This window comes from Balaenoptera acutorostrata, chromosome 4 (assembly GCF_949987535.1).
Source record: "Balaenoptera acutorostrata chromosome 4, mBalAcu1.1, whole genome shotgun sequence".
NCBI lineage: Eukaryota > Metazoa > Chordata > Mammalia > Artiodactyla > Balaenopteridae > Balaenoptera > Balaenoptera acutorostrata.
In genome coordinates this window covers 132,813,165-132,837,422 of record NC_080067.1, presented here as the reverse complement: position 1 = coordinate 132,837,422, position 24,258 = coordinate 132,813,165, and the positions used below count along the sequence as shown (strand labels likewise).

At 42.2% G+C, this 24,258-nt stretch overlaps 2 protein-coding genes across 9 annotated transcripts in view; one reads left to right on the top strand and one right to left on the bottom strand.

Moving 5' to 3' along the window:
* The window catches only part of GABPA (GA binding protein transcription factor subunit alpha), a 38,813-nt gene extending 28,842 nt beyond the window's left edge, over positions 1-9,971 (bottom strand). Inside the window, exons 1-2 of one of the 6 annotated variants that reach the window (XM_007164141.2) lie at positions 9,859-9,971; positions 1,554-1,663 (exon numbers count right to left, since the gene is read on the bottom strand). In XM_007164141.2, coding sequence (XP_007164203.1) covers positions 1,554-1,630 — 77 coding nt within the window. In that variant the 5' untranslated portion in view covers positions 1,631-1,663; positions 9,859-9,971. Of the gene's footprint in view, positions 1-1,553; positions 1,664-7,129; positions 7,554-8,553; positions 9,003-9,344; positions 9,485-9,858 lie in introns of those variants that run through there. The other 5 variants (XM_007164144.2, XM_007164139.3, XM_007164140.3 and 2 more) reach the window with 5 other exon arrangements.
* On the top strand, positions 9,806-17,038 carry ATP5PF (ATP synthase peripheral stalk subunit F6). Of its 3 annotated transcripts, none has more exons than XM_007164146.3 (4): positions 9,806-9,940; positions 13,673-13,849; positions 16,285-16,409; positions 16,910-17,038. In XM_007164146.3, the coding sequence occupies exons 2-4, from the start codon at positions 13,686-13,688 to the stop codon at positions 16,945-16,947; spliced, it is 327 nt and encodes a 108-aa protein (XP_007164208.1). In that variant the 5' UTR covers positions 9,806-9,940; positions 13,673-13,685; the 3' UTR covers positions 16,948-17,038. The 3 variants fall into 3 exon arrangements, with proteins under 3 accessions (XP_007164208.1, XP_007164207.1, XP_007164209.1); XM_007164145.2 differs by lacking the exon at positions 9,806-9,940 and adding an exon at positions 9,942-10,074; XM_007164147.1 differs by lacking the exon at positions 9,806-9,940 and adding an exon at positions 10,081-10,268.
* Positions 17,039-24,258: the final 7,220 nt, after the last annotated feature.

Genomic DNA, 24,258 nt, shown 5'->3' with positions numbered 1-24,258 from the left:
TCCTGTCACCAGTCTTATGAGTGATCTCAGAAACAGATATGCCAGCCTCAGTCAGCTCTTCAGATGACTGTAGCCCAGACGAACAGCTTCACTGCAAGTTCACAAAGTACCCTGAGCCAGAGCCATCCAGCTAAACTGTCCCCAGGTTCTGGACTCTGAGAAGCTCTGTGCGATAACAACAGTTGGGTGCTTTAAGCTGCAAAGTTCTGGGGTAATGTGCTACAGAAATAAATAAGTAAATGTATGTATGTACGTATACACACACAACCTAAACATTTATATGTGCATATGTATGAAAATTAAGAAAGGCATGTAGCCTATTGTTTCTTCTGCTGGAGAAAATAGCATAATCGAACATGTTGAAAAGCTCCATTAAAAATTTAAGGTCTCCCAGGCAGTCATGTCAAGGTATTTTAGACCTTTTCTGTCAGGAAAATGTTTCTGTGCCAGGGCATGGTGGGAGAGGACAGGACGGAGGACACTAAACTGGGGTTTGTCTTTTGAGCTAGAGCCAAACATCTCCTCTGAGCAGGAGGTGGCATAAGTAACCGTGGCCTCAGGGCAGAAAAAATGAGGGAGTTGCCAATTAACTGGCATGAAATCTCAATTATGCAAGATGAGTAAGTTTTAGAGATCCATTGCACAACATTGTGCCTACAGTTGACAATACTGTACTGTACACTTAAAAATTTATTGAGGGTAGATCTTGTGTTAAATGTTCTTACCACAATACAATTTTTAAAAAATTTAAGGTCTTTAACCTCAGCTGCACTCTCAACACTCAGCATCCTACTCAACTTTAGTGATCTTCTCCATTCCCATCATAGTTGTTCTAAACCTTCGTTACTCTATGTAAGTTTTCTACTACCCTTTAGGTCCTTTTACTTTCAGCATATTATCTCATCTCCTGCTTTACAGAGTAAAGTAGGACTATTAGCCATTACCCTCCTCAACCTTCTTGACTCCCAAATCCCTATTTTTTACCCATATTCTCTCCTTGGATTCTGAACTCATTACCACTGCCCTCCTTCCTTAATGGAGTAAGTAATATTCTACTACTATTCCAAAAACTAACACCTTTCTCTTCTCTATATGCTTAGTACTGTGATGGCTCATACGGCTGTATGTTTCCTCAAATACAAGGTAGTCTCTACAAGGGCAAGTTACAGTCTCATTTATTCATGTACTCCAGACAGCTGTTATTTGTTGAATTAGTTCAGGGTGTGGATTAAACTCTTACTGAAATAAAAGTAATCAGCACTGACAAAAGGAAAAAGAATCAAACAGTGCCTGAGGGGGAAAAACCATCACAATCAATTCCTTGATCATTATCAGCTATGCTTATTACTATCTTTAGTTTAAAACTATCTTTTCCTCCCAGCTACAAAACCAACAAACCCAGTAAGTCTGAGGGAAAAGGCAATACATGATCCCCCAAAATGCTGAGGTCAGTTAAAAAAAAAAAAAAGGCCCCCAAAAGAACTTGGCTTGATTCTTAATTTTAATTAGGCATGTTGATAATACAAAAAGTGGTAAATTCAAAAAATACCAACCTTTCTTCTGTGCACTCTGGTTTCTCTGTTCCATCAATCTCAATTTCTATCAGCTCCTCTGCTTCTCTTTTCGTCATGATTGAAGTATTTCAAAAGCTGACCCTACAAAACTTAAAATGTAAGACATTCTGAAATTATCTGCCTAAGCAGACACGGTATACAAGAAGTAAAGACCCAATTCAAATAAAAGCAGAGGATAAGCAGAAGAGGAGGAAGTAATCTTCACATATAAAAGAAAATCCACAAGTGATATTTATAAACTAGTTTTTGTTTAAATGGTGTTTATTAGCCTGACATGACATCATTATCATTCCCTTGGATTTACTGGGATGTTTTCAGCCCAATCTCAGTCAATAAATTAATTCAGGTTACTTCAAAATTAAGTGAAGGCATGTCAACTATGTTACGGCAATTCAGGCTTAATAACAGATTCAAACCTGCAGCTTAAAAATCAACATGGAAATTCCCTGGCGGTCCAGTGGTTTGGACTCTGCGCGTCCACTGCAGAGGGCATGGGTTCCATCCCTGGTCAGGGAGCTAAGATCCCTGATGCCGCATGGTGCGGCCAAAAAAAAAAAACAACATGGAGATGAACAATTTACAATCGTTCAGCTAAAAGCTGTACCTTATTAGCAGAGTTTATTGCAAACCATTATACTCACAGAATAATATAAATTAAAAGTTAATCCCAGCTTTGTGTTACAAATTACATTTCTTATAAATTCCAGTACAATATTCTCAGACAGCAAAATAAAGTAACAAAATCATTATAGATATGTGCATTATTGCCCTGATTACACACTAGAATTTTTTTTTTTAATTTTTTATTTATTTATTTTTGGCTGCGTTGGGTCTTTGTTGCTGAGCGCCGGATTTCTCTAGTTGCAGGGAGCGGGGGCAACTCTTCGTTGTGGTGCGAGGTCTTCTCATTGCGGTGGCTTCTCTTGTTGTGGAGCACGGTCTCTAGGCGCGCAGGCTTCAGTAGTTGTGGCACGTGGGCTCAGTAGTTGTGGCTTGCAGGCTCTAGAGCACAGGCTCAGTAGTTGTGGCACACAGGCTTAGTTGCTCCGCGGCATGTGGGATCTTCCTGGACCAGGGATCGAGGATCGAACCTGTGTCCCCTGCACTGGCAGGCGGATTCTTAACCACTACGCCACCAGGGAAGTCCCAACACTAGAATTTTTTATGATTGTTTTTCAGATGTGGTTTTATCCATTTTAAACAAACCATTACTTCAGTTTTTAATTCTCTCGTGTAAAATTATTACCTGCTACGTTAAACTTCCATTGATTTTTGTACCATTGATACATTATGTGCCATTTTGTACCATTTGTACTCCTGATACTAAAACATTATAATTTAAAATATGCTAAGTAATGCATAAAATAGCTGCATATATTGGTATTTCTTTATGGCCATTTCCAAGGTGTTAATGTTGTAAGTTTCAGGCCATCAGGACCTCACTGTAGGTCAGTGAATTTGTCTCTGGACTCGATATATACTCTCAGTCCAGAATAGAGTTTTCTAAGTTTACTACTACATCTAAAAAAGTACTTCTAAGTGCCTTCGACTCTTTGACTTACAAGGAATGGTCCTCTAAATCTGGTATTTTAATGTTTACAAAGGAGTCCATGCTCCCACTTTAAAGATTTGACAAAATGAAGAATTCAAATATTCATTCCTATTAATAATAGCCATTACTTACTGAGTACCAGGCACCACATTCAGATACTTTGCCCAGAACAATCTTATTCTGAGGCCGCCCTCACAGGAAAACTACCCAGAGCTGAGCGAGGCTGAACCGCCCGTGGCTCCACGATGTCACACTCCGGGTCCCTGGACTTCAGCGCGTGCTCCACACCGCAGACAGACGCTAGAACGAGAGCCGCCCCCTCTCGTACCCGCAACAGCCTCTTCCTGACACGCTTCCCTGTGTTGGTGCCCTTGCCCCCCTGCAGTCTGTTCTCAGTCAATACAACTGCCAGTGTGATCCTCTTTAAAAGTGAAGTTACATCACAGCACTCCTCTGATACCAGTCACAGTAAAAAAAAATCTAAAGACTTCACAATGGCCAACAAGGTCCTACATGATCTACCCCCACCCCCATTCTACTACTGCTCTGACCCCCTCTCCCACACTGGCCTCCTTACTTGTCCTTGCATCTTTCTTCTTGTCCATAGCACTCATCCTCTAACATACTAATAATTTACTACATTTATTGTCTCTCTTTCTCTGTTGGATCATTGTCAAGGTGCAAAAACCAAAACTGTCCAAAAGTGACCCCAGGAACTTAAATTGGTTTGCCTGGCCTACGGACTTCCCCTAGCTACTGGAGGTGGGAGGGGCTTTCCCAGGTCCCAACTTCTCAAGGGACCAAGGTCTTTGTGGTAGGCACAATAACAACCCAGAACCCGTGATTATGCTAAATCACATGGCCAAGGGGAATAAAGTTTACTAATAAGCTAACCTTAAAATAGAGAGATTATCCTGGATTATCTAGGTGAGTCCAAGGAAATCACAAGGATCTTTCACAAGAGTGAAAGAGGGAATCTGAAGAGATCCAGAGTGATTCAAAGTGAGAAGGACTTGACTGGCTGGCTATGACTGGCTTTGAAGACGAAAGAAAGGAACCACAAACCAAGGAACGCAGGCAGCCCCTAAAACCTGGAAAAAGGAAACAGATTCTCCCCTAGAGCCTCCAGAAGAAGCGCGACTCTGCCAACATCTGATTTTAGCCCAGAAAGACCCATTTCAGACTTCTGACTTAAAGAAATGTATGATAAGAAATAGTTTTCAAGCCACTAAGTTTGTAGTAATTTGTTACAGTAGCTCTGGGAAACTAACACAGTCTTCTTTCCCACTTTAAAAAGGACTGTAGGGCTTCCCTGGTGGCGCAGTGGTTGAGAATCTGCCTGCCAATGCAGGGGACACGGGTTCGGGCCCTGGTCTGGGAATATCCCACATGCCATGGAGCAGCTGGGCCCGTGAGCCACAATTACTGAGCCTGCGCGTCTGGAGCCTGTGCTCCGCAACAAGAGAGGCCGCGATAGTGAGAGGCCTGCGCACCGCGATGAAGAGTGGCCCCCGCTTGCCACAAATGGAGAGAGCCCTTGCACAGAAACAAGGACCCAACACAGCCATAAATAAATTTTAAAAAAGAAAAAAAAAAAAAAAAAAAAGGATTGTAACTCTCCTCAGGTCCAAACATCTCCAAATGCTGGGGAGCAGGTTTTCTGAAAACTTAGTCTATAAATCGCTGGCATCCAAATCTAGACTGCCTAGTACAAAAATGATCTGACTTTCCCCACATTATTAAGGTTGCTCTCACAGCTCCCCTACAATAAGAAAGGATAATAAGAGGGTGGGGCTCTCCACTGAAACAGATACACATCATGCACATCCAGCAGAATGCCTAGGGCCCAGCAGATTTTGGTCTGGATGATGAAAGAATGAAGGGCTTTTGTTTTCTTTTCTTGCTGACCCTGGCCTAGTACGTCTTCCCTTTCCCCATAAAGCCTATTTCTTAACAGATACTATGTGTAAAACTGTGGAATTCATCCTGAGCACTCGAGCAAAACAGGTGGTGGTGACCCAACAGGGACCATCCTTGGAGGACAACAAAAGCTCACCTGGGAAGGGGTATTTGTTCACAGATGTATACAAAGAACTTTGAACAGTGCCTCTCCCTTTGTAGGCACTATATTAAAATGTGTTGGATAAGTGAATGTTATAACAACTACTACACACTGTATAACTGACTCCAGAAGCCTAAAAGGCTTCAATGTGAAAGGTAAAACTATGAAGCTAATAGAAGAAAATGGTGGGAATTTTTTTGTGGTCTAATGATAGAAAAGGATTTATTTCTTAAATAAAATTCCAAAAACATAAACCATAAGGAAAAAAAACTGATAGATTTCCTTACATAAAAATTAAGAGTTAGGGCTTCCCTGGTGGCGCAGTGGTTGAGAATCTGCCTGCTAATGCAGGGGACACGGGTTCGAGCCCTGGTCTGGGAGGATCCCACATGCCGCGGAGCGGCTGGGCCCGTGAGCCACGGCTGCTGAGCCTGCGCGTCTGGAGCCTGTGCCCCGCAGCGGGAGGGGCCGCGATAGTGAGAGGCCCGCGCACCGCGATGAAGAGCGGTCCCCGCACCGCAATGAAGAGTGGCCCCCGCTTGCCGCAACTGGAGAAAGCCCTCGCACGAACCGAAGACCCAACACAGCCAAAAATAAATAAATAAATAAATAAAGTAGGGGGAAAAAAAAAAAAATTAAAAAAAAAATAAAAAAATTAAGAGTTATATTCAACTGACAGGCTACAGAGTAGAAAAAGATATTTCCAATATCCATACATGACAAGGGACTAATAATTGGAATACACAGTGAACTCTTGCAAGTTGATAACACCCCCCCAAAAGTCAGGACAAATTAGAAAAGTCAGTAAAGCGTAGAAAAAGGAAACTTACATAAAGAGAAACCAAAATGGCTACGGACATGAAGAAATGCTCACATTCAAATTATTCACTTTACACTGTGCATATATGGCAAAGCTAGAATGTTGAATACTGAAAAGAGTTAGCAGGGACATGGGGGCATAGAGCATAGACCGGACTATTGATAGAGTACAGACAGGACTATTTCGGAGAAAAATGTAGCAGCACTTGCTCAAATAAAGTGCTTATACCTATGACCCAGCAATCTTGCCCTTAGATAAGCATTCCAGAGACATTCTCATAATGATTGATAATAGGATGTTAAGGGCAGCTTTGCTGGAGATAGCTGAAAGCTGAAGCCAATACAAGTATCCATGGTAAGAGAGTACTGCGGATACAAGAAAATGTGAAAGAAGCACATACTACGGAACTATACTAGCCATTAGAAACAAGGAGATAATGTACACACACATACACGCAAAAATCATAAAAACTGTACAGAAAAAAGTAAGAAACAGAATAAGGTTTATAGCAGGACAGCACTTAAAAGGATCATTTATGTTATATTTTCAGGGCCTACAGGGACATCCACCCCCACCACCATAACCAACTTTTAAAAAAAGATTAGAACACAAGTGAATTTTCTAGGAACTCTGGAAAAACAGAAAGCCTAAGAAGAAGTAACTGTAATCAGATAGGGTAGGCGGTACCCAGAGAAGAAGGACCAGGCATGGCTTTCTTGACATAAGAGGAGCCATTTTTGGCCTAAGCCATTTGGGGATCTAAGCCTGGCCACAATGCTTACCCTTGAACAGGTCTCAGTAATAATGCTCTTAAGGAGTAACAATAGCAAAGATAACAAATCAGTTATAAAGACTCCCAGTTCTGTTTCCATGGTAAAGATTAGCCTGAAGCACTTTCTTAAGCTGTTTTTCAGAATTTAAACCCCCCTCTAGCGCTCAACCACCAGATCAACTGTAACCTAAGGGATGATAATGTTGACCTTTTCTGACCCTTGTGACTTCAATCAACTAAAGCATGGATGCTGTCAACCTTTGCCTCAATTCTATGCTGAATTCTCCCCCTGAAGCCCCTTCATGAATTGGCATGCACCACCCAAGACCCTTCATGAATATGCAAGTACCCTTAGCTTAAAAGGGCTTCAGTTTTGCTGTTCAGGACACCGCTTTGGGAAGATCCTGGTATTCTCCTTGCTGCAAGTAGTAGACCCTTTCTTCTTCTGATCTTTGGCTTGGTTGTGTCTTTTGTCTTGCCACCCACCAAGAGATGAACCCAGTTTTCTGGTAACAACCAGAAGCTTAGAAATGGCCCTGAGGGCTTATCAGCAGGGACACCTTTGGTACCTCTTAGTATAAGCACTAAGACAGAGGACTGTTAAGAAATTTACCCTGTGATCTTCCAAAAAAGTCATAGATCAGTCTCTAGAAGGTGCCAAATAAAGAAAAAAAATGAATCCAATATACTTTTGGAAAAAAATCATGTTACTTACAGTCCCTGAATTGATCTTCCTCTTTCTCAATTCTCTAAATTTAAGCTAAAGAAGCAATGGAGAGATTTGGGAAACTGTCCAAATCTTTGATATCACTGCTTGAGTGGGTCTTAGCTCTTTTTCTGGAAACAATTCCCCAGGATTCTATATCAATACGTAAGAAAATGGAGAAGAGAGCATTACTTGGAGCCCTTCCCCCTAGGAAAAGGTGCCCCTTGACACCCTGGTTTCTCCTAGATTAAATCTAACCTGGGTTCAGAACACTGCACAAAATGAATACAAACTAAATTTATATTTAACTAACAATTCCAGGAAAGGCTACTATTCTTTAAAATACAGTTATGTTTATCATTCTCTTTTAGAGCCACAGATACAATTTGAGGATTATTCTTCACTGGAACACATTATTAGTTTACAGAGTTTAGGCCAATTTTTCCCAGTAAAGGACAATAAATAAATAAAGGATACATAAATACAAGTGCAATCTGGGAGTACCTGCCAGATAACTGCACATTTTCTCAAGCTAAAAAATACTGTTAAATATCCTGAGTAAATTAAAAGACATTTTTGTTTTTTAAAGATAAAGTCAATAACTAAGAAAAAGTAACACACATACATCTGCGTGTATACACATGGAGAAAGAAAGCAAGAATGGAGAAAGGTTAACACTTGGTGACCCTGGGGGTGAAGGTGTTCCTTGCATAATTTCACTGTATAATTTTTTCAATTTTCCTGTAAACTTGAAGTTTCATAAATAAAAGTTGGAGGGAGATTAAAGTCAACAGTTTTAATTTAGTATTCAGCCTCCACATGCTCTCATGACTTGCCTCAACGAAACACCTAGCTCATTATTTTCTTATTTCAAGACTATACACCCCTCACGGCATTGGTCCTGTAGACGCAATCCACGTAAAAACTGCTTAAGTCCACCTAATGTCAGAATATGTTTAAAAACAAATAAGCTTGAATCAAACCCTAAGAGAGAGAGATTATTATTCCCTTAAAGCAGTTCCGAACGAGTTGACCAGTTTCTTTTGATATTTAAGAAAACAAAGTACCTAAGAACGTTATCACTGTCAAGTTCTTCACTTTGCTTAAGTGGACCTTTCTAAAACTTTGCTCCTCTCACGACTCAGACCTACTGCGTGTATTTCCAAATCACTACTCGTCATCTTGCAGGTCAACATTAGGCGTTGTCCTCTCTGCCGTAACCTAATCAAACTAGGGTTCCTAAATACAAACACGCGCGGGCGTATCTTCCAGTCCACAAAAACTAAAAAAGCTGACAAGCTACATTATTTCATCATTTTCCCCTTGCCTCACACTTCCTCGTTTTTAAAAGAAACCCAACGGACACCATATACATTAATAGATGGCTTTGATGCAACTGTAAGAATTCTAGAAAGACAACTGAATACGAAGTGAAAGCGAATCGCTGAGTTGGCAAGGAGGCTGGTTTTGCATGTTCCTCTGAAATCCCCGGGGCGTCAGGATGAGATCCCAACCGCGGCGAATGCGGACCACGGCGGACAGTCGAGCAGGGGACAGTGAGGGAAGGGGGCGGCGAAGGGTGACACGAACGACCGGGGCCCCGAGGGCGCGCGGCTTAGCAGAGCCCCGCGCCGCGCGCCCCCCGCCCCTCCCCTCCGCTCCCCGCACAGCCTCCCCCGCCCCTCCCCACCCGGCTCCCTCAAGTCTCCACGAACGGAAATGGGAGTCACAGCGCCGGGGACCAGCGGAAACAAAACACAGAGGCGGCCGCGGGGGGGCCGCTGTGGGGGAGAAGGCCCCGGAACGAAGCCGGCCCGCGCGGACCCGCGCTCCCCTCCTCCCCAGCGGCCGCACTCACCCGCTCCGGATTCGGCCCCGTCGCCCCCGCCCGCAGTCCAGAGCCGGCTGAAAATCGCAGCGGCGCGGGCTCCACGTGCAGCGTCTCTCCCGGTAAGACCCGCAGCTCCAGCGACTCGAAGTGAGAGGCCCCTGGGCCCTTCCCGCGAAAACGGCGCAGAGAAACTCCAACCCCCCCCTCCCGCCTCCCAGGCACCCCCGGGTCCGGGACTACAACTCCCAGCAGGTTGCGCGAAACGAACGCCCGAGGCAACGGCGGCTCACGAGGCACAAGGGAGCCCAACTCCCCAATCCGCTTTGTTTTACACTCTGTCACTTTGCCTGCACAGTCGTACACCTCAACCACACCAAGGAAGAGGACGCTGACTCGGGGCGGTGGGGATTGAACTAGGGGAAAGGCCAGTCCAAGTGCGCATGCGTACATAACAAGGTTTCCGAGAGGGAAGAAGAGAGCAGGTCAACTTGGGAGAAGGAAAGATGGCGGAGGCGTCGCCAGGAGACCCGGAAGCACTTACCCTCCACTTCCTCCTCCTGTTTGGCTTCTGTCTCACCTAGAGCCGTCCGGTCGCCGAGTGTCTCCGAGACGCTTCCTGTTCGGTGAGTGTCGACCGACTGAAACGGCGGCCCATAATGCATTGCGATGGCGGGTAGGCGGGGGGGCGGAGCCAGGGCCGGAAGTAAAACGGTGGCGGTGGCGGCGGTGGCTCTGGCAGCTCGGGACCGAGTGCAAGGTGACTGGGAGGGTAACTGGACTCACTTGGCCTCTAGGGACGAGGATTCTGGGTTTCTTCACGAGGTCTGGGATGCCTATCACCTCTGCCCTTCTGGAAGAGAGAGCAGCCTGTATCCCGGACGCCTTCACGACCTGGCCCGGAGTCATTGCTGACCTCGGCGCCTTTAGGCCTTGAAGTTTGCGGTAGACTCAGTAGGTAGCCCTGATAATACCGCTCTCAGGGCCAGCCTGACGCTCAGGGTGGCGCGGGAGGCAGGGGCGCCGGCGCTTCATGGACCCGCCGCCCGGCTGGGGCAGCCAAGGTCATGCCCGCGGGGCCGGTCTGCAGCCAGGCCTGCTCAGCCCTGGCGCGCGGGCGATTGTTCTGAACTACAGCATTTAAAAGTAGAACGTAAGAGGGGAAAGGGTGATGGTAATTTTGAAAGTTTGCAACCCACCTAAAAATGTTGGTGGTGCTAAAACTTGGTTAAGAAGCTTTGTTTTACATCACGGATTCCAGGAGGGAAAAAGGGAGCCGGTTAAGTCAGGCGAGTTGTGGATTGACTTCAGCAATGAACATGCGCCGAATACGCAGCCAGAGGCTGGTCAGTCATCAGTGTAAACGGGAGACCCGTGCTCCCTCTCAGCACAAGGCCGCCTCTTACGCTGCACCCTTTTCTTGCTGTTGCTTTCCCCAGCCTTTCTGAGTGTGTCAAATCCCAATCATAGGCTGGCGTGGCCCCTCATAGTACTCGAATAGAGAACTTAATCATAGTTGGTATTTTATACCTATTTGTGTAATAACATGTATCTTTCTCACTAGATATTTAATCAGTGGGGGGGAAAAATGAAACGGAATAAAGGAAAAGGAGCAAGTTTTGATAGTGAGATTATGTGTTCATTTTTTAGATAAGTTGAATTTGAGGGCCCGGTAGGACTTAGGAAAGGATGAGTGCTGTCGAATGTGTAGGTTTGGAGTTCAGGAAAAAGACCAAAATTAGAGGTGTGATTTGGGAATCATTCGTACTTAGATGATAGAAATAGAAAAAATGAAAATGGGTTTTACCCGTGTTGCAGTAGGAGTAACATGATCTTTGCAATGTTAGAGCAGATTAACTGTGGGAATATGAATAATCACTTTTCTTAAACATTTTCTTATCTTAAAGGAGGGATAAGAACACCTTTCTCTGTTTCTTTACAGTATTGCCATAAGGGTACAAGGAGAGAATATGTCTAGAAGTACTTTGCAAAATACCTAGGGCTGAACAAGTGTTAGGTGACCACACTGCAGAGTGTTGTGTGTCTTTACGTTGCCAAAAGGGAATATATACACTGAATTGCACAATTTGAAAAATATGTTTGTGTCCTGTCAGATTCTACTGTGTAACCTGGGATCACGTACTTACTGCTAAGCCTCAGTTTCTGTGTGTGTAAAATGAGAATGCTATTAAGGTCATTTGTTGTTTGCTTGGAGTCTCCCCTCCCCCCCCCCCTTTTTTCCCCTCTGATGAGGTATAAGAGTGATGTATGATGAAATCTTTAATTTCTTCAAATAGTTTTCTTTCATGCTGGCAGGTGAAGGATATTTGGTTGATTGTAGGATTTCTTTTGGTGTTTTGTTTTGTTTTTTAATAACAATACTTTTATTTATTTATTTTTGGCTGTGTTGGGTCTTCGTTTCTGTGCGAGGGCTTTCTCCAGTCGCGGCAAGCGGGGGCCACTCTTCATCGCGGTGCGCGGGCCTCTCACTATCGCGGTCTCTCTTGTTGCGGAGCACAGGCTCCAGACGCACAGGCTCAGTAATTGTGGCTCACGGGCCTAGTTGCTCCGCGGCATGTGGGATCCTCCCAGACCAGGGCTCGAACCCCTGTCCCCTGCATTGGCAGGCAGATTCTCAACCACTGCGCCACCCGGGAAGCCCTCTTTTGGTGGTTTTTATGTGCAATTTCAGGGCTTCTCAACCTTTGCACTATTGACATTTTCGACCAGGTGTTTCTTTGTTGCGGGCAGGCTGTTGTTATGGTTGTTGTTGTTGTAGGATGTTTGGCAGCATCTGGTTTTTATCCGCTAGAGGCCAGTAACACTCGCTGCTATCAAGACAACCAAAAATGTCTTCAGACACTGCCAGATATCTCCCCGGGGGATACCGCCGCCTGTATTTGAGAACTGCTGTGCTACTCCACTGTCGTGTAGCTTAGTGCTTTCCAACTCTCATTAGTAAAGGGCCATTTTCCCCTCAACCCTTGTGGATATTTTTGAAGAATACAGTAAAAATGAATTACTGGGAAAATTAGTAGATGAAAAACAAAACAATGAAGACACACAAAATATGAACTCTTTTTTGTATTATTAAATTCAACAGATATGAATTACTCTGTCAATTTGCTGTAAACGTTTCTAAATGCTTATTGCCAATTTTGGTATTACTGTAGACCAGTAAGACAATACTACCGCTGGTCCCCAGACCACACTTTGAGCAGTAGTATTATAATTTAATAGTAATCCAGTGTCAGTGAGATGATGCTTATTGTTATTGTTGTTATTAGGTAATTTGGTGGGGGGGGGCATGGGAATCACGTTAGCATGTTGGGTTTTCACTTTAAGGTTCAGAAATTTTACCAGGCTATATTGAGGTGTGAATCTTTATCATCATCCCAGAAGGGTCTGGTAAGCCCTTTCAGTTTAATCAGTCTTTCTTCATCTTGGGCAGTTTCTTCTAATTATTTATGGTCTCCTTATTTATTTCTTTTCTTTTGGAATTTCTGTTTGCATACAATTTTTTTTTTCCGTTTGATCTTTTCAGGACACTAAATGAGGTCTCAACTGAGATCATCCTCTAATTTATATACTGTAATTTTTTAGTTAGATAACCATGTATTTTAGCTTCAGGAAGTCTAAGGGCTTAGAAGTCTTTAAGTCCTTATTTTTAAAGTTCAGACTTTTTTCTCCTTCACAAATTCTATTTCACTAATTAGATTGTACTGCTTGATTTTCCCTCTCTTGTTGGTGGGCTCCCTTGGACTAGTTGCTGTTTTTCCTTGCTGGTTCTTTTGGACTTAGATTTGGTTTTTACAGTGTCCTTGAATGTCTAGAATCCTGCAGTTGTAACAAGCAGAGCAGTTTCTTTCCCTGTGGGCCCGGGACGTAGAAACTGAGGCTCAGGCAACTGTCTCCAGTCTCCCTGCACAGCTCCCTTTTTGCCTTTTGAGGGAGTCAGGGAAACCTTATGGTACGTTAATTTGGGGATCAGTATTATTCTTCTTCTGCTGAGGGTGGGCAGCCAAGACTAATAAATTCATGGAGAAGAAAACATCCCATCCCAGATTCTGAGTTTTCTTTCTGCGTCTAACCCTAGTGGAGCCGCACGCAGGCCTGAGTGGTTCCTAACTGCTGCTAGGTCCTGGGGCCTTCTGGTTAAGAAGCAAAAAACTTGCAGTGCGGCGTAGAGAGGGGAAGGGAGCTATGGTCAGGTGACTGTTCTTAGTGTTTACTGAGTTCTGGTATGATTTAAGTTCTGTAGCAATTAGTAGAATTAGATGCCCACTATAACACATTAACAGGTGTTTTACAGTTATATCTATTTTAAAGTATCTTCACATTCTGGTGCTTGTTTCCAGTAACAGAATCACCATGATTCTTCAGAGGCTCTTCAGGTTGACCTCTGTCATTCAGTCTGCAGTCTTGGTCTCTTTGAGGAGGAACATCGGTTTTACAGCAGTGGCATTTAATAAGGAACTTGATCCTGTACAGAAACTCTTCGTGGACAAGATTAGAGAATATAGAACTAAGCGACAGTAAGTGGGTAGATAATCAACCGTGGTGTAAGTGTGAATATTCAAAGTATGTAAGTTTTGAGATGGTAATAAAAAATTACTTGGTGTTTGAAAGTGTCTAAGACCTTCACTGAGCTGATCTCTGTCATAAAGGTTCATTACCTGCTCCAAAAAAGATGAGAATCTTGATTTTTTTTTTTTAAGTCCCAAATTTTATCTTCCTTATATGGGTTCCAAGGGAGAATCCCATTAAATCTAGTGCCATTTTAGATATATCCCTACTATAATGTCATTTATTGTAAGCTAGAATCAATTCATACAAGTACATGGGATCTTAGAAATCATTTAGGAACCATATTTGAGAAAACTAAGCCCCTTAGACATTGATTAGCCTAAGGTCATAAAACTAATTGTGGTGAAAACATAATCAAAATATTCTAACTCAATTCAGTGCCCTTTCTGTGACATCATGACAGCATTTTTTCTTTAATGCTACTTCCATATTTATATATTCCTGGGAATATCAAAAGATTCCTGCTTTATGGCATAAAACAAGTCCAGGAGAAACATAATACTGGAACCACACAGTTTTGGAGATGAATGATGACCTTAGTCAGCATCAAGTTCAACGCCCAAATCTTTGGAAAAGTGATACAGATCAATTCAGAGTTTTGTTTTGTTTAGTTGTCTACCATGTGCAAAGCACTGGACTATTAACAGTGGTGGGCTACAAAGAAAGAAGCCACTTTGCATTTCCACAATATTCTTAAAGTCTGATGGGGTAGAAGGTTTCTAAGCAAGTAAATACAATATAAGTTTAAATAGGTTAGATGCTAAGATAAGTGACACATTCAGTGTTTGGAGAACTCATAGGAAGGAATGCTCCTTTCTAGTTGGTGCATTTTGGAAGGCGGCTTGGAAGAGTGAATGTTTCTAAAAGCTTGTGGGTCCCAGAGCTGGACAACAGTCATCAAAGTATCTGGTTGAAGGCTCTATCTAGAACTGAACTGTATGTCTCTGTAGCTATTAATCACATGTGACTATTCAAATTCTCATGAAGTGTAAATAAAAATTCAGTTCCTCAGTTGCCTTAGCCACATTTCTAGTGCTCAATACCAGATATGGCTAGTGGTTACCGTATTAGACAGCACATATATAGAGCATTTCTATTACCACAGAAGGTTCTATTGCACATGCTGATGTAGAAGAAAATTGGGTCCATAACAATAAACATCATTAACAAGTTCTTAAATTAGAGCTGGCTCAGTATTTTTTGTGGAAATTCTGTAGCATAAATAAGATCCTATGTTTTTATCATAGGCATGGGTGAAAATATTAACCTTGATAGAATTTTCACTTACAAATTTTTTTATTATATTGTTCATTGATAAGTGGGCAGTAACATTATGACAAACAGAATTTGTGCAGATAATTAGATCTAATTGGCCCACTGCTGGTCCATGATGCTATATTTATCTTTCCAAAGCACAGCTTTAATTTTGTCATTTTACTGCTTAGCAAACAAAATACAAACTCCCAGGCTTAACATTCTCGGCCTCCTGTGATCTGAGTCCTGCTGGCTTTTCCATCTAGGCTGCTTAGTGTTCCCCACATACAGCCAGTGCTTTACCACCTCCTCATCCTTGCTTTTTCAGTCTTAGAATGTCTCAAATTAAAATCTGACCCAAATGCATGGTTTGTCACAAAGGCCACCTTTTTAAAATGAAATTTCCCTGTTTAGCTTAGCAAAAGTGATCCCTCAATTCAAGTAGCTTTTTGTTAAACTGTGTCTTTGTAGGTTATCACCTAACTCCCTTACAGCATAATTGTTTATAAACATGTTATTTTTTTCTTCTAAATGGCAAAACCTCTGGGGGTAGGAAGTAATTTGCTTCTTTGTTAGGCCCCTGTTATAGAGACTTAAAGTTTTTGAACGCCGTCCAGTGGTGGTTGATTTAAATCACAGTGATAGTAGATAACTGAGCGCTCACTGTGTGCCAGGCACTATGCCGAGTGGTGCATGTGCACAATCTCTCATTCTCTCAGCGCCGCCGTCGGGTAAGACTGCGAGTTGTAGGTGTAGAGTTTAGTTCACACGGTTTGCTCTAGTTCACACAGTTACTAAATTGTAGAGCTGACGCTGAAATGGAAGCAGTCCCAGAGCCCACACACTTGGCCATTATACCGTATTGCTGCCTAGACCCTGAGAGGTTCTGACTTTTAATAACTGTCCTTGATACTGACAGACCTTGAATGTTAGAGGTTTGTTTGAAGTTGCTTTATTTATATGAAACCTCGTAATAGTTAAAATAGTTTGAGCTGAAATTCAAGTGGAAATGCTTGTTATCTTTCAGAGAAGTCTGCTTTTCCCTACATTTAGAAGATCTATGAAACTTAATTTTGTTTTTGTAAACTAATGCTTAAAATCTGTTTTTACTTGGTCGTTTACACAACAGGACATCTGGAGGACCTGTTGATGCTGGCGCAGAGTATCAGCAAGAACTAGACAGGGAGCTTTTTAAGCTTAAGCAAATGTATGGTAAAGCAGACATGAATACGTTCCCTAACTTCACATTTGAAGGTAAGTCTTTTTAATCACAGATTCATTGTTGTGGGAGACCATTTTAAGTGGAGAATATTTATACTTACTTGGGTTTTGTAGAGGATTAAGTGACAATTACATGTGAATTTATTAGAACAGTGACATGTGCATGGGAAGCTCTGGGATAAATGCCATTGGAGTAGGAGATCACATAGCATAGAGGTTAAATGGCAGGGATTTAAAATCAAACTCCTGACAATATCACTTATGAGCTGTGTGATTTTGGATAGTTAATTGGTCCCTCTTTCTCATCTGACATTTGGGGAGAATTATGCTGTTTTCCTTATAATGATGGTTGTAGTTAAATGACATAGAGAGCCTGGCTCACTGTAAGTCCTGAATAAATCTTAAGTAGTTGTTATATTTCCATGTAGATGTTTCTTTAAAAAATCAGAAGATTGATGAGTTAAATATTAAAACTTTCTAGAAGATGCACTTTATTGCAGTATGGCTAAGCTTGAACCTTTTTTTCCTCTTAGATCCCAAGTTTGAAGTCGTCGACAAACCACAGTCCTGAAGAAATAATGTAAAATTTATCTGGTAATCTGTCCTAGATTAGTTGTACAACTGCTCAGAAGTAACAGAATAAACATATTTCACAACTGTCATATGTTCTTTTAATTCTGATTTCAAATAAATTATTTGGTGGTGTTGGGTGTACACTTGAGTGTATTGAATTCTGTGTTTTTAGATCCTCCCGTTTGGTTATATCAGAGCAGATGGAGACCTTGGATTAATTGGGTACCACTTGCGCATAACTTGCCAGATTCTTCTGAGTGCAGGGGTGTCCTTTTTGCTGCGGAGACTCACTGCCTGAGGGGAGCCACCCTGACTTCAGGAATGTTTGCTGTGGAGATTGTTACACCCGTTCCCAGAATATGAAGAAATGGTTCATAAATCCTTTATCACAGCTTTTTCAGGAAACTCAAGTGTGATTGTGAATATGTCCAGGAACATCCACTGTGTTTTAACTTCCATCTCCTTGTATGTCAAATGCTTTTAGTATCCCAGTAACTCAGGTCCCTCCTCTTCCCTTGCAGTGTAATGATCACAGTGTCTATCATGGGGCTATATGGACAGATCAGGGGGAGCTGGGAGCCGGGGAGGGGAGGGTTCTACAAAGGAATTTCCTTTAAAATATTCAGCTGTATGGTGGTGTTTGCCCAGCTGACGGAAGATCCAGCAGGTATGATGTGCCGGAGAAGCGGCAGAGCAAGCGCATCGGAATTTCAGAGGGTAGATGGTTCTATTTTTAGTTATTTTTTTTAAAAAAACAGGAAAAACAGCTGTGCCTTTTTCTATCTGACAGTCTCTCTGACTTGTATCAGTGAATACCTGTCTTCAGTAAAGCTTTAGAGATTTTCTTTAAAAATGTGAAGTCAAAAATACAGCCTTTCTTATGAGGTTAGCTCACTTCAAAAGAGAAATAGATTTTTACTATGGCATGCCGTACTAGCTGAAGTCTCAACCTGGTGAGGAATACCTTTTTCAAAAGATCCACAAATATTTCCTGATGGTATAGGTGTGATTAGTAAGATGTGAAGAGATGGAATTGGGGAGGGTAAAGTAGTGGGAAGAAACTGCCCAATTTTCTTCAAATGAAGCTAAGCAATGACGGGTCAGTTGGACTACTTTTTTTTTTTTTTTTAACAATTTTTTTTTTACTAGCAGCCTTTTTTAATTTATTTATTTATTTATTTTAAATTTATTTTATTTATTTATTTATTTATTTATTTATGGCTGTGCTGGGTCTTCGGTTCGTGCGAGGGCTTTCTCTAGTTGCGGCAAGTGGGGGCCACTCTTCATCGCGGTGCGGGGACCGCTCTTCATCGCGGTGCGCGGGCCTTTCACTATCGCGGCCCCTCCCGTTGCGGGGCACAGGCTCCAGACGCGCAGGCTCAGCAGCTGTGGCTCACGGGCCCAGCTGCTCCGTGGCATGTGGGATCTTCCCAGACCAGGGCTCGAACCCGTGTCCCCTGCATTAGCAGGCAGACTCTCAACCACTGCGCCACCAGGGAAGCCCAGTTGGACTACTTTTAAATAGTTGTAGACGTTGAAACAGAATTCGATGTTTCATCATGGCACCATTAAAGGTAACCAAGGAAGCCTCATTGATCTGTTCCTTTGTCTAACCTCCCCTCCCCTGAAGTGGCTCTACTCCACCCTCCTGTGGCAGGCAAGCAGCCTGGGGTCAACAGCGACCCTGCCAGTCTAGGTGGAGATGGGGCTGACCCTTTCCGTGCATGTTTCCCTCCCCCATTCAGAGTTTAGTTGAATTTTACCTTTTATAATCTCACACCTATTATCTTCATAAACTTTATTTTGTCTGTCTTGCAACTACTTGGAGTTTGCTTGAACATCCCAATGTCTTCATTATGTAAACAGAAGGACTCCATTTGTGGCTTTACTGCAAGAATACCGTGTTAAGCATCCTACTCTTATGCCCTACATCTTAGGGCTATGCATTTAGCTAAATTTTGACCAGAGAAGTGCTCTGTTTTTTCCAGCTGAATGCTGTAGTGGTGCATTGAGTCATGGATGTTAACCATTGCCCCAGCTTCCTCATAGCCCCTTCAACTTTCTGGTGAGGCTGCCCCAAATTTGCAAACTCCAGCCTTTATCTGTTACTTCAGCCTACAAGAAAGTGGTCCTGCACTTATCATTTGGGACCACCTTGTATGTTATTACAAATGACCTCAACCTTCTAGGCTTTTAGCTGTTTAAAATGGCATTTTTCTCCCTTGCCTGGTGGTGTGGGCTGAATTGTGTTCCCCTAAAGCTCATATGTTGAAGCCCTAACTCTCAGAACCTCCCAATGTGATTGTATTTGGGGATTGGGACCCTTAAAGGGGATTAAGTTAAAATGAGGTTTTTAGGGTGGGCTTGAATCCAGTCTGACCGGTGTCCTTATAAGAAGACTGGTGTTCTTATAAGGGCATATCTGAGTTGAGGAAAGGTACAGGAACTGGAAATGGACATGTGCCTGCCTGTTACGTGTCTAGTACTCCTTTTAATAATAATAGCACTAACTAAAGAGGGCTTCCGTTCTAGGCGATTTTTACTTAAATCCATTTAGTGTAGAATTTTGTTTTTGATTGTTGCTACCCTTGGTGTGGCAGGCCTATAAATGCTGACTCTGGTTAGATTCTTAATGTGTGAGTTCTTGGGGCTCTGTGGGCTAGAAAGTTTTCCTCATTATGCAGATTACCTTAAATGGGAGATCTGACCCATCTCTTCCAAACTCCCCTCAGCTTCCACCTCAATGGTACAGTTCAGACTCTTATTTCAGATGTTTGCTCTCAGACACTGGCAAGAAGGCTCAAGGTCAGCTACTTTCAAAGATGCCTACTTGACCACAGGAAACTCACACATCCTTGCCCTGAGACACAATCGGAAGATAGGTGCTTCACCATTTCCCCTGCTCTCTACATTGATATCTTTTTCCAACTCTGTTTTCACTCTGCTCAAATAGCTCTTTGCTTCTTGGCAGGTGCCTTCGATTGTTGCAGGTGATTCTCTTTAAAATTCTCTTTACTTGCCTTGGGGGTGAGTTGGGAAATAGAACTCACAACTTTGACAAACTCACACGACTTGGACAATTCATTCTGTCTCTCTCCATTGCTCCCCACCCCCAATCCATCCCTATACACTTCAGTTTACGGATTTTGTGTGGTGGGGTAAAGGAGAGAGGACCAGGGTAATAATTTCAGGGTAGCACAACCGTCTCTTCATGAACATCAAAGCAGGTATTTATACCCAAATTAGTTATGGGTTTCTTTAGAAAGTGAGGTAGTTGTCAGCCTTCAGGCAACAGGAAAAATGCCAGTCGACATTCTGTTACATGAATATGTCTTTACGTATAAAAATTTTTCTAATCCTTTTTGCTATATGTTCTCCTACAATTTAGAAAACAAAGTTTCTTGACCTACAGCAACTTCAGTATAATTCATGGTAGTTAAATATTTGGAAGGAAAGGAAGCTTGAGAATGAAAAGTTAAATGGCAGGGGGCAACTTTAGGAATCTAACTACAGGTCGTAAAAAAATCTCAATTTTTACACCATCTTTAAGAAGCACTTCTGTGTAGCACATTCAGTGTTGAAAAGAGATTATAAAATGGAGCTTTAAAACCATCTGCCCTCAGTCTTAAAGAGGTTAAACAAGTCCTTTGTTGACAACACTATTTGTTTTGAGAACATTTTCTTAGTAAGAAGTATAAAGACATATTATACTCTAGTATGTCTTACTTGAAAGTAGAAAAATATTTTAAGATCTTTTTAAGAACTGTGTGGAAATGGATGCCTAATAACTCATAGGAGTAGAATAAAAGTCATGTCTGTCCAGCCTTAATTCATGCAGCGTTAATTTGTGTGACTCTGCATAACAAATGAACGGGATTATAATAACATTGCAAAATACAGTATGTTATTAATATTCTAAATCTATGGAGAAATTTTATCAATAAATATTTCAATTGCCCTTTCACAAGTGCTCTTTTGATCTTAAAAAATTCATTTAGCACTTACTGGATACCGACTACACATTAGATACAGTTAAATACTTTGGGGCTTATAAATCTGTATGTAAAACATGGCTCTTTTCTCAAAGTGCTTCTATTAATAGATTGGTGGTAATGCCAGAGATGTACATACATAACTGTATTAAGAAATATAAAACCAACAAGTGCCATAAGAAAACCAAGTGCTATGGAAATTCAGAGAAGAAAGAAACTTCTTCCAGAAGGGAGAACGAGGGAAGGCTGCATAGAGGAGGTGGAATTTGAAAGATGTCCTGAAGAGTAACTAGAATCTACGTATCTTGTGATTAGGAGAATCAGCTTTCCGGGTAAAGGAGGAGAAAAAAAGGGTCGTTGAGATACAATGACCTTAGTTCAGTTTGATGGGTGCATAAGGCAACTAAAGAGGAATAGGGGAACATGTGGCTGAACAGGTAGGTGTGACAATATGACAACGTGTGTACGTGGGGGGAGGCCCTGAATTTCAGGCTAAAATGTTTAGGCCTCGGTGAGAGACTATGTAATGGAAAAGAGTGGAAGGTTTTCAGCAAGGGGATGGGAGAAAAGGGAGAAGGGAGTTGACAGTGTTCAAGAGAGTAATCTGGCAGTAACTTAGACTGATGGGGTGTGTGAGGGGGAGACTAGAGGGCAAAGGAGCCTTCAGAACGGGAGAGATTACAAGTGCTACTGAGAGGGGGTACTTGAGGGAGGAAGGTACCAGAAGACAAAAGGTGTGAGATAGTAGCCGGAGATAAAAAGTAGTGACAATCGTGCCAATGATGGAGTCTGTGAATAAATGGGAGGTTGAAAATGGAGATAGGGAGGGTGGTAGTGGTAGAGAATATAATTTAAATGGTGGTTAAATTTAAATCGTGGTTAGCTTCAATCTTGAAAAAAATAAAATTAAAGATTCGGGTATCTGTGGCGAGGGGATGAAATGATCCACCATGGCATTTACCTGGGGTAGCGGCAAAGGGAAGACAGAAAGCATCACAGGCTGTGAGACTAGGCAGGGTGAAGGGAAGCTGTCCTAGGAGAGAAGAATTTGAGAATTTAAAAGGAAGGAATGTTGGGGGCAGAGAAAAAACATCTTGTGTAAAACATCCTGCATCGGATAGACCTGGGTCACGTAGACACTGCTTCTTCACTTGTCAGCTTTGTAAACTTGGCAGTCACTGACTCAGTTCATCTCAGTTTCCTCATCTGTAAAATGAGGACATTGCCCTCTTTATACAATCGTTGAGGTGAATGAGATCTTATAGAGCCTCACCTCCATCCACCCCCCACTTCCATGACATATATAAAGTGTTCAATAAATAGTTGTGACATTTTACTTTCAGAGCATTTTTTCAGCATTGGAAAGGTTGGCAGGCACCCAGACTGAGATGAGATTCTCATCTTAGGCAGCTAAAGCATTAGCCTTGTAGCTACAGACGGTAAGAGGGACTAGTTTCCTGGGTTTCATTGAATAAAAATAGGTGAATGACTCTTCCCCTGCACCATTAAATGGGGCTAAAAAATTGAACACGTTCAGCTATTTTTATTAATGTAGACTTTAATCAGACAACACCACCTGTGAGATGAAGTTTTTTGCAAGGCTGTATTGAAAAACAGTTCCAGATTTAATTAGGTTAAACCCCCAAGTAAAAATAAATTAAATGTAGTTACAATGATAATAATTAAAACAAAACAAAACTTGCTATTAAAGATACTAATGCCCTAACCTTTATAAAACAGTTTTACTTCACGAAAACAAAATCAAAATGTTCTAAGAATTATAATGATAGTTTTTTGTTTTTTTTCTTTTCATGCTTCACCACCGAGAGTTGGGAAACTATGCATGTGGGCCAGATCCTGTCCTTGCCTGCTGTTTTAAGAACACAAACATGACCATTTTAAAAGTATTGTCTGTGGCTGCTTTCATGCTACAATACAATGACAGGAAAAATGGCAGAGTTGAGTACAGTACAGGCAGTTATAGCAGGGACCATATGGCCTACATGTCTTAAAATATCTACTACCTGGCCCTTTACGGAAACTGTTGGAAGGGGTCTGGTGAGAATCACTGAATGTCACAGACAAGTGGGGGCAGTGTGACAACAGGCATCTTCCCAGTGACCTGGTGTCCAGGCATATATTTGGCACTTGGTGAATACTTAATCCAATTGCGTGTCCCGTGAATCCTGGCGATTCACTCTGCCTATTGGGCAAAAAGAGTGGACTCCTTTAAAAGCAGTTTAACCATGTTCAAAGTTGTCAAAGGCAGTGAGGGACCTTTTCGTCTAGATTTGCCTGGAACTGGAAATGCCCTAGCCATATGGTCTTTTCAATATGAAACGAATAATCAAAATAAGTTCTGGATGCTTATGCTTTCAACACAGTCTAATGACTCTCCCTACTACATGGATCATTGGAATTTTCGCTTTGTAACACTAGCTGGAGGTCTTTGTGATCCATCAGTTTAGAAACCAGATGATCGGACCCATTTTTCATTTCATTTCTCCTGTGTTTTCTACGTATCGAGCGTAGCACCAGGTGCCAGGAGCCACGCTGAGCTGTTTCATCTCATTTTACTTGTCAGGCAACCACTCCTCCCCTCCATATCGCTGACTTTGCCATGAGCAGGGTTGGAAAACCACTGGCCGTAACAGCAAGGGACTCGGCCCAATGCAAAATTTCACTGCACGATTTTTAGAGACAGAGAGATGTGAAGTCACCATCACGCAGGGACAAGTATCTGTAGGGTTATGTGTGTTGGTTCCAATGGCGAGTTCTGATGTCAAAGTCACTGATCCTCTTTCAAAGGGGTCTTAGGGGAAGGAAATAGCAACAAGCAGCTCTGGGGGTGAAATAAGACTCTTGGGTTTGTGCTTAACTCTCAGAACGATGTTTAATGAAGAAGTCAACGACACACACCAGGTGAGTGAGCTCTGGCCCTTAGGTATTTTTCTTCATGTTGCTTTTGGTTCTCAGACATGAAAGTAAACAAAAAGTGCAAATCCTCGGGTATAAGACCCTTCCTGCCACTTCCCTTCTGTGAATATATTAGTGATAAATGAGCAACAGAATAAGCATTGTATTAGGGGGAAAAGGAGGATTCTGGGAGAAATGAGACCAGAGGTTCCTTTTGCATCTGTCAGAGTATTTTCTGAACCCTCTAAATCAGACTCTTGCACAGAGAGGGTGCACACAGCTTATACTTTCATGCTCTGTGGATTAATTTCACAACCAGTATGATATATTTTTTAGTAACTTACTCTAGAAGTTATGATATTTAACACTTCACAAGCCCCAGAATATTACAAAGTATTTTG